Below are 15,119 nucleotides of genomic sequence, written 5' to 3' on the forward strand. Positions count from 1 at the left end.
GAACACCGAACAGAAAGCTTACCCATGAAGAGTGCGATGACCATCTCTTGTGACGATGGGGTACCTTCGCAAAGACTCTTTTGAAGAATTCTCCATACCTTGTTTTATTTACATTATAATTGACCAGCTGCAGCAAACTGCTTGAATATTTTTGTCCAGCAATGGTTTCATATGGAATATACGCATGGGGCTCTGGTCGCCAATTCAAAAACACATGAGCTCCTGACGTCATATCCGCATTGTGAGCAGCCTCCAGAAAACTGTTGTGATGATGAAGATGTATGCAGCTTAAAATAACTGTAAACATATCAAAACGTATATTCATTAATCATAAACAATTCATGACATTGTACAGCGCAATGTCCAATTTAAAACCGCTCAAATACGCTCAGACTAAACTATGTCTAGTCAAAGCTTGCCGGCTGCACCAAATGTACCACTAAAGCCCTGTCTTTAAGATTAACCATGATCTTCAATATAATCAAGGAAGGACTTTTTCTATATTCATATAAGATATTTGAGACAAGGGGATTTAATACCATGCGGATTCTCAAAACCTCAATATATCTGCTTGACTTTTTGCGGTCTTAGAAAAGAACTACATCCTAGGGTACTTGGGATCTATTGAGAACAGGAATCCCCCAAGATTTAAACAAATCATGTTCACGGGGGTTAGGCACCTCTAGAGGAAGAGTTCCTTGTTTTATTATCTGACTATGTACCAAATCGCAACTGGAATTGGTACCCTCCCCTACTTGTTGTATAACTGATATCTTGAAGAATATTCTTACTTGAAGCTTTTGACTTGAGAGTTTTGAGTTTATCTTCTGTGTCCTCTCCATGACAGGATATCGAAGCCGAAAGGCCGATTTCAATACCGTGCCGAGGGAAGACAGCTTTAGCGGCTCTTAAAAAGGCTGTGCATGTATCACACATATGTCCAATAAAACCTGAAGTAGAAAGATCATATTAGAAGACAATACAATAAGAAGAGTTAGTGAGTTGTGTTCAACGCCGATTTTAACAGTGTTCCAATTATATCACGGCGTGTCAGCTTAATGTGGGAGGAAAGCCCGAAGTGATGCAGGTCTCAGACGTTTACAACTTCGGTGAAACCCACGAGCACGGGTACGGTGCTGACAAACCTAGAAACATAATCGGGGCGAACCGGGATTCGGACCCACAATCAAAGGTTTCTGGTGGTCCCAAGGGACGCAACTCTGCACAGCGAATCGCGGCGCCTTAGACGACTGGGCCACCTGTGCCCATACAAAATGAAGAAGAATGTGTATATTAAAACAATCCATCCTTTCGAAGCATGCTCAAATCGATGCTTTAATCCCCGGTCAATGGATCATGTACTCTTGAATTTCACTATCAGTTCCCTGGTGAGCATACATCTCAGACTGCCTTATGAAATTCAGATACTGCCGGGTACCCATTTACTGCTTGAAAACAGACATGTTTCGAACAAAGTTACTTGCTGCAGGAGACACTACATGCAACAAGTGTTTCAGTTTGGGGAAGGGTCGAAGCCCTAGAAAGTCTCGTTGTTACTATTTCATAACTACAAACTACATTAACTTTAACGACATTGTCTCTTGGCTGTTACAATATCGACTACTTGTGCAGTGCCTTTTTTAAAAAGCTAAAGTACATCCCACAAACAGCAACCGCTGTGATTTGGTTCGTTGACGCTTTGACGTCTTAAGAACCGTTATTCGCTATGCGGAGTTGCGTCCCTTATTCGTTGCATGATCTTATGATTGCCTTTTCGCATCCACGACATGCTTGTGAGTTTACAGCCAAAGTGGTAAAAGTATTGGACCTGCATCAACGTGCTCTCACATTAAACGGACACGCCGTTACACTAAATCCACTTACTCACCCATTCGCCCATATCGTTTTTGAGGAAAAGGGTATTACCTATGTGTTTCCATCCGCAGTCTAAGAGAACGGTGGCCACAGACTCGAGCAAACCTTCATACGTGCCATAAACGCTGTCGACATTTAAATGACCCTTGTCTGGCAACGAATTGCGCCTCATTGGAGTCCAAGTTACCATGGAGATGTTCCAGTAGGACGCAACATAGCCAACCATCTTCATAGCTGGAAATAGATGGAACTGCTGCATGACTGGTTATTCAAAACAAATGTTCATAAAACTTGTTCTTATGTGAGGCTTACATTTTCGTAGTTTATCATTGAAACGTCACACAGGTACAACTTTTAAAATCTCCCAATGGCGCTACCAAACAGCTTGCGAGGTTGAATTGGTCCCACCCATGCTTGTCGAAAGGGGCGAGTAAAGGGGATTGGATGGTCAGTCGTGGCTGGTTGTGTGTTTTACTCTTGTTCTTGGTTTACAGATCCTTCGAACTTAAAAATCGAAAAACCAAAATAAGGAAAAGTCAGAATGACAAGCTTTTTTATATCGCCGATTTTGTGGATCGATTGGATCATAAAAAGGGGATTTTACATGACAAAAGCAGACGTTTTTTTCCAAAGATAGTCATTACAAGTTTCTTTTTTCACCTACCAATCGAAATAAAACTTTACGATGACGAAAAATCCCTGTACAATGCGTCATCCATTTTCGACCTACTGACCACATGTTTCACTATCAAACCCGTAAAACAAACAAAATAGTTCTGCCATAATAAAGGTGTGATGTTACTGTCTGCGTCTTTTAACAACATTCAACCACTCACAGCAATATTTATGTGAGAAAAGCTGTAAATGCCCACTTGAGTTTGGAAAAGAGTCTAACCGTTTCTGCGCATAGATGTATTCGTGACCAATTCGTGTTCTTCCGGGACAAGCCGAAAAGCGACTCGTGCCCATCTAGTGGCCATTTTTGCGACCGGGTTCCGTCTAAACGCCAAGGGGCTTAGCTAAAAGAATTGTCAACTCGTTGTGTAATGATTCATGTATATTTCCCAATGTGGGGAATTTAAAGCACATCAGGACATGTGGTACCATACAGTATGATTGAACACATTTAATCGTATCTTGGATATATTTTTAGATGCAAGACATGTGTAAAATCAAAGTTATGTTCCCGAGGGATTCTTTTACCGAAGAGCTTGAAGTCATACGCGCATTTGGCTTGGTTTGTCGTATTTTCGCACATAACATTCATCGATATGGGACGAGTCTTCTTGCAGGTTGCGGAAAGGGGCGAGTGGTGACGAATGCGCATAGAGAGTTTCATTTACTTACTACGCATGCGCACATTTAATGTGCGGAAAATTATCAGTGAGTCTTATTGCCACGCTGTCGAGTCTTTTAACGACCCTTTCTCACAATTTGACCTTACAAAAGGTCACATCTTCGCATTGTCGCCCTTGGGAAAACCAAAAATATTATTCAAAGCGGGACAATACGACAACGCGACACCTGGTAAAAATGTTATCCCGATGTTGCGCATTTGTTACTTTTGTTACTTTTTTCTTTATTTGTATGGGCGTGAACGCGACAATGTCCCTTCTATGATTCCATAGTTAAAAGTCTTACATAGTGTGTGGTGTGGGTCATTTTGCATGCTCATATCGTGACAGCATGGAACGTAACTGTCTATACCGAGCCAGAGCCTGTATACTATCAGGCATTGACAAGCTGTATGTAAACACAATGAGTTTTATGTATAACAACTCCTTTACCATATAATATTATAAAGAATCAATAGTTTGGTTTATATGACAGTGGGTATTATGGATAACAACTTCTTTATTATACCATTAAGAAAAAATAGTCTATTTTTAATGACAATGAGTATCATTGTGGATAACAACCTCTTTATTATATCAAGAAAATTAGTCTGAGTTACATGACAATGAGTATTATTTTGGATAGCAACCTCTTTATTATATCAAGAAAATTAGTCTGGTTTACATAACAATTAGGAGATAAACATACTGTGTTTTCAATGTAGAGCTAGGTTACCTGTAGATTTAACCCCGCTAAATTGAATTTGGAACCGAACGCGCAGCGTGAGGTTTCAAATGTTAAATTTAGCGCGGTTGTGACGCGAAAGAAATGACGTCACAGTCGTATATAGAAAAGCGCCAAAATCCCAAGCTCTCTGTGTCTCCAAAACGTAAAATCATTCCCTGTGTAGATTTCTATCGTGTTTTCTGCACGAAATGTATTGCCACACATCCTTTGAATATTGTAGTAACCGCGTCTGTGCATTTTGTAACCTGTAATTACAGATATAATTATTTAAATATGCCTACCGACACTGACTGAAAATAGTACTATTCTATGAATATTAGCTTCCGCGGTGATTCGGTCGTCAAACCAACTGTTTCAATCAGAGGGGGTTTATTGTGATTTAATAGCCTCTGATTGACCAATCAGAATCGAGTAAATTCCAAATTCATGGTAGAATGAGTATTATTATGGATAGCAACCTCTTTATTATATCAAGAAAATTAGTCTGGGTTACATGACAATCAGTATTATTTTGGATAACAACCTCTTTATTATATCAAGAAAAAATATTCTGGTTTACATGACAATGAGTATTATTTTGGATAGCAACCTCTTTATTATATCAAGAAAATTAGTCTGGTTTACATGACAAGGAGTATTATTATGGATAACAACCCCTTTATTATATCAAGAAAATAAGCCTGGTTTACATAACAATGAGTTTTATTTTGGATAACAATGCAACTTCTTTATTATATAAAGAAAACAATAATCTGGTTTACATGACAATGAGTATTATTATTGATAACAACTTCTTTATTAAAAATAGCAAAAAATAGTCTGGATTACATTACAATGAGTATTGTTGTGGACGACAACTTCTTTATTTATTTTACAATCTGTCACCCTCAAATCCGATAAATATCTCCCGAATATAAACGTCATCAGATGTAAATGATTGTTTTCAATATCCGCTGTTTATATTTCAAACTTGAGTCGCAACTCAGTATCTCAGAATGATTACGTCTATGTAGTGTTTGAAAATGTGACACTACTTGTAAGTGACACGTGAAGTGTTTAACACAACCGTTACGTTTGATAACGTTATCAGGGGTGCGACAGGGTACTGCCTCAGACCCCCTCTGTTGATAGGGTTATCTGGAGTTAATCCCACTTGTAGAGAACGCTATTTCGCACACTAAATGACATTTAAATCTCAAGACAGATAACATTTATCTAGATTTAGGGATTGTTCGAATGGGCACTTTAAGAACGCCTCAAATCTCAAGCTCGGAATAATGAAATTTTCGGGAGCAACGAGCTATGTGAATAAACGTATTAACACTGTGTTTTTCTAACCCATTCTATCATTTGTGACGAATGTTTTATTAATTATGACCTTTGGCATACTGGTGTGTAAAATTGATGATACAGGCAACGATCGGTTACTTGTATAAACAACGTTCAACAAACGACTACACGTGTTTCATATTAGAATATATTTCGAAATAACGTATAAGTTATATACTACTCAAAAGAAGTTAAGGACCACCCGTTTATTTCACATTATTCTTTTCAGAAGCATATATAGTGGACCACATACACTATTTCTCTGAATGCGTTTGACATCAGCAGATGTAGTTTAACACACAGCTGACATACCAAAATGGTTGATATCCGATATCCGATGCATTTCCGTATTTTGACTTGTACCATATGTCCTGGTGTTTGTTAAGGTGAAACCGCCTCGGTGGTCTAGTGGTAGAGCGTCTGACTGAAGAGCATAAGGTGGGGGGTTCGATCCCCGGCTGCGTCATACCAAAAGACGTTAAAAGATGGTACTTGTTGTTACCCTGTCTGGCTTTCGGCATTAAAGGGATAAAACAAGGACTGGACGGCCCGGCGTCAGTGAACTGTGTCTGATTTGGGTATTCATGTAAAACTGCGGCATGGTATCTCTAGAAAATCGGCCTTTTTCCTGACAAGTACAAGCGCGCGCGCGCACACACACACACACACACACACACACACACACACACACACACACACACACACACACACACACACACACACACACACACACGTGTGTATGCACGTCGCTATATAAGTGCAAAAATCAAGAACGCGATGTTAAATCCATTTCACCTCACCTCACTGTTAAGGTGTTCACGCGAACACTGATAGTGATGAATATACACACGATATGGCCGGAATTATACAACCGAATCTGCTTTTAGGAGATAGTTCTTATGATTATGGAAAGGGTGTCGTCACTTTTAATTCCAAACACGATTCCTTCTTCTGATACTTCAAATGGACTTTTCTCCTCGATCGGGTTCCAAGTGTAGTGAGAGAATGAGTTGGGTTTAACGCCGCCCTTAACTGTATTCCAGTTATATCGCGGCGTGTCAGCTTAATGTGGGAGGAAAGCCCGAAGTGATGCAGGTCTGAGACGTTTACCACGTTGGTGAATCCCACGAGCACGGGTATGGTGCTGACAAACTTATAAAAACATAATCGTAGACTAACATTTAGTCTCTGAAATCTTATATTACACAATATCCTTCTTGAATCTAAAAATAAAAATAAATTCCCTTGCTGATTTCATAGAGCTAGCTAGAGCTGGCTAGACTTGCTTTTGTAGGCGTTTCTAGATTTTTTTTTTTTCATAAAATAAATATATTCCACGGTCATGGTGCAAGATTTACATAATCGGGGCTACCCGGGATTCGAACCCACTCTGCGCAGATCTAAAACTTGTTAGTAGTTTATGGTGTGAACTGTGACAGTGTTTTTAAATGTTTTGAGAGGAATTAACTGATTTACTTTTATTTGTTTTTGTGTTTTCTCATTTTGCACTAAATAACACCATTCCAGTTATTTTGAAGTTGCTTTATTCCCCTTACAGTTATAATTCACTGTTAGATCGTTACACATCATTACATGTAAGATTATAAACACACAGTTTGAATAAAACTAGCTGGGGCTGCTAATTTCCCAAAGCCTAGCACCTTTAAGTGAGTAACTGCCTTAAAGGCTTAAAGTTTTTAATCTCATGGGATATCCCTTTAATAGAGGATTTATCCCCAGTAAGAGGATCTAAGCCGTAGAACAAAGACGTAGAAGCTATCAACTATCTATTAAATCTGAGCATTCCGGTGTTCCATGGGTGGAAAGCGGGTATCAGGGTAGCAGATACACACCTAGGTAATCTCCCACCTGGCGGAGAATGTCAGGTACTGTACAATACACACAATGGGCATAATCGGTACTTTGTAGTCATGGCGAGACAGGTTTAAAGTCAGTCGATTCAGACTAAAACTAGCACCAGTGTTTAATAATAATAATAATAATAATAATAATAAAAATAATAATAATAATGGCAAGGTAGAAGGGGGAGGATTACTTTGAGGCAGAGTACAAATGTAGACTTAAGAAAGTCTGGAATTCAGAGCTGTACGCTCGCAGTGAAGTAAAAGCCACAAATACTTATGCTGTAGCCGTCCTTTCATATTCTTTTGGTGTTGTTGATTAGACGAAATAAGAAATTCAGTGTATTGACACTCTCACACGAAGAATCATGTCAGACAACAGATCCCACCACCCTCGCTCTTCCCTCAATCGCTTATATATACCAGTCATTAAGGGAGGACGTGGTTTGATTAACGTTGGGGCTCATCAGGATAATCTCAATGTCAGTGTTGATTTTGTTGATGGTTCTGCACTGCTGGATGGTACAGAAATGAGTGTCAACCAAGCGAAGTGCCATATCAAGTCGGCCCTAACTAAGTTTTCAAAGGAGAGGCTAACTGAACGACCATTGCATCGAGTGCATGTGCAGCGTGTTGAGAAGATCAGCAATCCTGCAGAGTCCTTTGCTGCTCAGGACCAGTCACTTCCAACTCGAAACCGTCAATGTGTGATTTTGCATCAAAATGTGAACATGAAATGTAGATTATGTAACGAATTTAATGAGACTGTCCAACACATTGTCAGTGGATGCCCAGCTTTGGCACAAACTCAGTATCTTAAGCGACATGATGGGGTGGCTCGATCATTTTATTACCGTCTTCCCCATGCTTGTGGTTTTGACACAGAGGTCCATCCATGGTACGACCCGGAATATGTAGAGGGCGTCATGGAAAATGATAAATACAAAATCCTTTGGAATAGGCCCGTATACAGCCCCAGGCGTATCCAGGCCAACAAACCTGATCTTGTTCTTTTTGATAAATCTAATGAAATCATTTATATCATTGAATTTTCTCTCCCCTTTGACACTAATGTGATTGGCATGATTGAGGACAAACGTGCCAAATATGCAGACCTCGCTTTCGAAATGTCCCGCTTGCATCCCAAATACCGAGTTGTCCGACTCCCCATTGTTCTCGGTGTTTTAGGTTTGGTACCTCCCAAATCTGTTGATTGACACTGGGATGGTACTCGTATTTTCTGCCAAGAATACAGCCCTTCTGACAATCTGGGTAATGCAGAAGGCTGCAGTGTTGGGGAGTCTTCTCATTCTCCGAAAAGTTCTGGGTGAGTTGGCTTGGCATCGCTTCCTGGAGTCCCATTCGCTGTCTGGGCTGCGTGAAGAGGGGGCAAGGGCCCTGAGCTGATGATGAGCCTAACCAGCCTGACCATTATGACCAGGGGCAATGGAGCAGGATGCATTAGATTTTCTTTTATCAGCTACCTGTGAGGCGCTAGAAGCTGAATATTCACATTACCTATTCATCCTACCGGGTACCCATTCACTACAGGGTGAACAACACTCACACGTAGCAGACACATGACGCTCCTCAATAGGATACCTTAAAGATGTACACTTTGTTAGAACATTTTTAATAATGGGATTCAAATTTCAACTCTTTTCAACTATTACACATGCACTCAAAATATTCTAAAGTTTATAAAGTGACCTTTAATCCCCTGTCGACGCGTCTTGCAACTCGATAATCCCATGAGATGTATTATCAGGCGTTAAATGCTCTGGGGATTTGTTGTGTCAAAGGGCAAATTGATATCGACATAATTCAGGCACTTCATTCAAAAGTCAAGTGTACTCCAAGAATTGCATTTCCTTGGAGGATCAGTGCTTCTACTCCCTAGGTAACCCGCGTCGAGGGTTGGAAAAATACGGCGTGCTAAAATAAATCATGTTTTATGTTTGCAAAAAACAAAAAATAAATAACAAATGGTTATTAGATAGTGATATGTGGGATACTGGTATTTTCGTTGTTTTTTAGACCTTAGGTTTGCAGTGATTGGCAGCGTTTCAGCCAAGTAACGTTAGAGTAACGTTTGTACTTTATTGTACAAACAGTTTCCAGTGCATTAACACAATTTCGGATTGACAAATTATGGGAAATAGATCTCAAACAACCTATGATTGTCGTACAAGGCGTCAAATTAGATCGGTGTGGTTATCTCCCAAAACCCCTACATCCCATTTCCCCTACAACCCAGTTCCCCTACAATTAGTTAAAACAACACGCGGCATTTACCTGTCTGGCATTATGAACTCACCTAAAGGAGAGATTAAGGTCTGGAGTAGAGGTAGTAGAAATGAAAGGGGTAGAGCTTTAGGGGATTAGGGGACTTAAAGGAAAGTTAAAAAAAAATAAATTAATGTAAGTGTAATGAAAGATGCCTGTATGATGAGAAGACAATTTTTAGAAATTACAACAACAATAGGAAGAAACAATTATTACACTGAGAAACTGAGATGAGACGATTTACAGTTGAGATGAAAAATGAACATTTTGTTATAATGTATTATGAATTTTGAAAAATGAACATTTTATTATAATGTATTATGAATTTTGAAAAATAAAGCCTTTTATTATAATGTATTATGAATTTTGAATAATATCGTAATCGTAATTAAATATTTATCTCAATCTATTCAAGTTTCTTGGGTTGTTCCATTGTATGAAATAGGTAACAGACTAGGGATTAGCAGTACCATGGACCGTGAACTTTGTTGTCTTAAGCTGTAGGGGAAATGGGATGTAGGGGTTTTGGGAGGTTACCATCGGTGTCAGGTTTGTTGACCTGGTTTATTGCGTGTCACCGAAACCTGACCGCGTGGGACATTGCTCATTTATCAATCACTGGTGTGTCTGGTCCAGAATTAATATTTTACAAGCCGACGTCTGGTATATATGTGAGTGCGGTCGTAAAAATCAACCAACCGAACCATTCTAACGGTAAATTTCGTATACCCGGTTCTAATGGTGTCCGATCTAATGGTGATTATAAGGCTGAAACGCCGAGGTGACGTTAAATATTGACTCACTCACTCACTCACTCACTCACTCACTCACTCCGATGTAATGGGACCAGTTGGGTCAGTACATTGTTGGCTTGGACACATTTGAATTCTAAAAATCTTTAAAATATGTGTAATTCAAACTAACATGACATCATAACACATTCAAATTATTTATCAGCATACAATTCATTATGTATATATACGCCGTCAGTTTTACTCCGTGTGAATGTCAACGAAACTATAAATGGCAATAGCTCTTTGTGTCTCATTCTATAATATCATCACTTACAAGGAAATGATTCATTATATATAAATATAACCACTTAACTATCAAAAGTAATGAGACAGGTTATCAGGTTACTGTAGTTGATCCATGGACAAAGGTTTTCAACGAAACTAATGACTAGATGAAAATAGGTTTTATATATGCTTGCCACCCACGGAACGAGGGGTAACTTGACGTAAAAGCTTTCGTCAGGTACGTCACGGTGTCATGTGGGAGGAAAGTGTAGCGGATCTCAGACGTTTGCCATTTTAAGACTTGTAAATAATACTTTTTTATTCAATTTAATTAAACTTGTTTTTTTTTAAAGTAAAAATTTGCTGTAATAGAATTCGATGAACTACTTCGAAAACATATTATTACGCACAAGATATAATTAATAAAGTATTGCAGAAAGGTCAACTGATGGATTGGTAAACATGATCATAACTGAAAATTTATGAACATACATAGACATAGATAGATTTATACAAACAAAATATGAATTACCATCGATCTGAATAAATTCAAATTAGCTGAGCTGAAATAAGATGTGATTTGTCATATAGACGTCCAAATCAGGACACTGAATTAACGTCAACTGGTTTAAGACCTACAAACCTCGTCTTCTACACTCGCTGGTTTGTCAAATGTGAAAATAATAAAAAATATTGCAACACATATGTTTAAAGAACATAATAATCTTGGCATGTCTTCTGATCCAAACACATTCAACTCAAAATGGTCGGGCGCATATGAATTCACTTGAACAAAACGTTAATTGCCGGAAAGACCCGTGAATAGGTCTTCGGCAACCCATGCTTGCCGTGAAAGGCGACTATGCTTGTCGTAAGAGGCGACTAACGGGATCGGGTGGTCAGGCTTGCTGACTTGGTTGATGGATGTCATCGATCCAAATTGCGTGGATCGATGTTCATGATATCAATCACTGGATTGTCTGGACCAGACTCGATTTTTTCCAGACCGCTGTCATGTAGCTGGAATATTGCTGAATGCGGCGTTAAACAACAAACAAACAAAACGTTGTAATCTAAAACAATTGAAATTAGGCAGGTGTTTAATATGTCTTTGTTTACGAACAAAATTTACAAATTTTGTAATCAAATTAAAACTACGAGGAGAGCTTATTTCTGATTTCGGCCGAGTTTGTTAATATACTGAACAAAAAAGTTAGGGATGATAAATATTTAGTGAATGTTTTTTTTGTACTGAAGCACACATTTTCATAAATATATCCCCAACAATATTCATGATCGTTATTCTTTTGGTTCAGTATATATTTCTCTAATTATTTAATAACGCGACGGGAACGCGTAAAGAGAGTATGTGTGTTTAAATTGCTACCGTTAATTACTGGTTGACACGGCAAATGTCTTGGCTATAAGATGATTTTGCATTAAAACTGGTCATATACTCAACAACAAAAGTTCCTGTGACACCAATATTTTAGTGTATTTTTCAAACAAGTAAAGTTTGGTTTTCAATATTGTAGTACATGTATGGAATCAAGTCCCCAATACGCAACTGCTACAGAAAAGCATGCATTCCATGCAAAAGTTGACTTGTATGCAAGCCCCGTGAATTTCACTACCCAAGAATGGGTATAAAAACATGTGCGTTAACGGGATTCCATATGCATTGTTTAGCATCGTGCTGACAACAACCACTCAGAAAAACAACAAAATTACGCAATTATTCAACATTACGAAATGCCAGGCATGTCCGAAAATGAGCTGCGAGCAATGGTATGCTTCAAGAAGGATCGAGTCATCGTGATGTTGCAAGACAACTTAACATCCACAGAAACAACATTTGGTGTTTCTGGCAACGTTGGCAACAGACGAATGCAATCAGAGACCATCCTCGGAGTGTCAGGCAACGCGTAACCAATAATCGACAAGACAACTGGATTCGAACAACACACCTACGAAATCGATTCCAGCCAGCAACAGTGACTGCAAGAAGCATCCCTGGCCTTCGACGAATATCTTCACAAACCGTACGTCGTCGCCTCAGATGTGCAGGGATTGTCGCCAGAAGACCCGCCAGACGTCCCATTTTGACAGGAAACCAAACGTCAAGCACGTCTACAGTGGTGCAGACAGCATCTACGCTGGACGGCCATGCATTGGGGACAAGTTCTATTCACTGACGAGTTTCGTTTTCACCTCAGCCACAGCGATGGACGGATTCGAGTGTACCGACATCGAGCTGAACGTTACGTCAATCATTGTGTCATGAAAGAAGATCGGTTCGGGGGCGGCAGCGTTATGGTATGGGTTGGGATTACAGCAAGACAGAAGACCCGTTTGATAGTGGTAGAGGGAAATCTCAATGGACAGCGCTACCGCGCCTAGATCATCGTCCCTGTTGTTCTACCGTTTTTGCGTCGTCATGGCCCAGGCATTACCTTTCAACATGACAACGCCCGGCCTCATATTGCTCGACTTGTTCAGGATTCTATTCAACAAAACAACGTGAATGTCATCCCCTGGCCGGCTCGCTCCCCCGATACCTCACTAATCGAGCACATGTGGGATGAGATGGATCGGCGCCTTCGACGTCAACCACAAACACTCCAGGAACTTCGAAACATGCTCCAGCAGATATGGACAGATATCCCACAGGGCTTTGTGAGACGCCTGGTCCATTCCATGAGACGAAGATGTGTTGTTTGCATCGCAAACAGAGGTGGACACACAATTGACATTTTGACATGTTCATGTTTTTTTTTAATGAAAAACACGCATTTTCTGAAGTCAGTATGGCAAATTAAACCATTTGAACACTTACAGTAGTCTTTTATCTGTTGCAAACCGAATTTGTTTCAGATTTGGTAAAAAACATAACTTTGCAATAAATCTTATTCAATGACACAGGAACTTTTGTTGTTCAGTCTATAATTACCCTACCGACTAGACAGTTCAGTGCAAACTTTAACAAATGTGAACAACCATGAGATGAGGGACATTATGAGTGTAAAATCACATTTTGACTTATTATATTTTAAAACTACAGTGGCTTTAGACCATAAAAATACAATTCGTAAGATTCAATTCATATTAATTACAGAGATACATAGCATCAAACAGAAAGTCCAGTTTTCAGACTTTTAACTGTTTATGAAATGATTCCAGTTTTTTAAACAATGTCTGATAAATGCCTCTTTTAGAAGATTTCGAAACAAATAAGATTAATTTTGTACAGATAGCACACATGACGATTTATGCGGAAATAAGTTGAAGTAAGTTCTTTGTAACGTCACAGCACAATTGTATCTATAAGGTCCCTTTTCACCTAGTGGGTCAAAAATAATATTTTGAAAATTTATTACTATTTTTATTCGACCACCGACCCTATGGGTTGTTTTTTTTAAAAAAAGGCTAAAACCGTGTAATATCAAATATGTACCAGGTCATATCACGAAATCAGACAAATACTCACTCTTTGTTGAGGGAGGCCCAATGAAGACATCAACATTGCTGCTCTTCACCAAGTCTACACAAACACCAAGGGCAGTCTCTTCATCTTCGTGTGTGTCCAGCCAGCTGACATTCACACCAGAAGCGCCAGCCTTTTCTAAAGCAATTTGTACTGTGCCATTGGCTAGTTCCAAGGAAGGGAATATGTCGCTACCGGGTGAAATCGGCAGAGGTATTGCTATGTGTAGGGGATACACGGCTGGAAATATGCACGCGAATATCAGAACCATCATCCTCATTCTCACATATGATCATAACTCCTTTTGGCGCTGGATGCAGGATCTGAATGCGCTGATTCAGATGGTCTTCACATTGAATTACTTCACACTTATATTCGATGGAATTGACTCCGAGGTCAAAACTGAAATTTTGCATATACAATGTAGCTTGGCTACACCATAATATGAAAGACTGAATTCGATAATCGTTACCTATGATCAGTTACAGATAATGTCGTTTGCTCAAATACACACTGTCAATCTGACAACACTTCTGACAATCTTCAATGGTGAATGAAGTATGCCCCAGTCCTCAGGATTTGTTGAATTTGTGTCCGTCAATACTGAAGTGTTTCAGACTGAAATATGTCTCCCAAGACTGAAATATGTCTTCAATGACTGAAATATGTCTTCCAAGACTGAATCTGTCTTCCCGACGGCTACATCTGTGTACATCAATGATGCAATGGTCCAGTTTGAAATCTATGTTCCCGAAATGTCTGAATTACACATACAGTTGAGATTTTACATGACACAATAACAACCTGTTCACGTGGATCCATAATATTATATATCCATAGTGTATATTCACATAGTTCAGTACGCCGAGGTCACACTGGTCCTTCATTATTGATTGTTCAAAAGTCTGCATCTACATACGTCCAGCTCCACTGTGTCATTACTCAAATATGTCATACAACTCAAATAATATTGCATCTCAAGAAAGAATTTTCTGGGTTGCAGCAGTCGAAATCGTTTAAGTAATGAGAACTGGTCAGGAGCACCTGAGCTATCCATGTCTTCGGCGCCATGGAGCATTAATGATTGAAGACTGAATACTCCAGTTAAACATTGCAGGCTTATCGCAACACATAACCGCTTCTACTGACGGCTCGTGTCGTGAACTTGGGTGTTTTTATCCA

The 15,119-nt window shown here is 39.3% G+C and overlaps 1 protein-coding gene across 1 annotated transcript in view; it reads right to left on the reverse strand.

The window, feature by feature from the left end:
• LOC124145742 (atrial natriuretic peptide receptor 1-like) overlaps window positions 1-14,754 on the reverse strand; it is a 43,296-nt gene extending 28,542 nt beyond the window's left edge. The window contains exons 1-4 of the mRNA XM_046515636.2: window positions 13,941-14,754; window positions 1,927-2,109; window positions 792-950; window positions 23-297 (exon numbers count right to left, since the gene is read on the reverse strand). Coding sequence (XP_046371592.2) covers window positions 23-297; window positions 792-950; window positions 1,927-2,109; window positions 13,941-14,217 — 894 coding nt within the window. The 5' untranslated portion in view covers window positions 14,218-14,754. The remainder of the gene's footprint in view (window positions 1-22; window positions 298-791; window positions 951-1,926; window positions 2,110-13,940) is intronic.
• Window positions 14,755-15,119: the final 365 nt, after the last annotated feature.

The sequence above is a fragment of the Haliotis rufescens genome, unplaced genomic scaffold, assembly GCF_023055435.1.
Source record: "Haliotis rufescens isolate VD_foot unplaced genomic scaffold, xgHalRufe1.0.p SCAF_21, whole genome shotgun sequence".
Classification (NCBI taxonomy): Eukaryota; Metazoa; Mollusca; class Gastropoda; order Lepetellida; family Haliotidae; genus Haliotis; species Haliotis rufescens.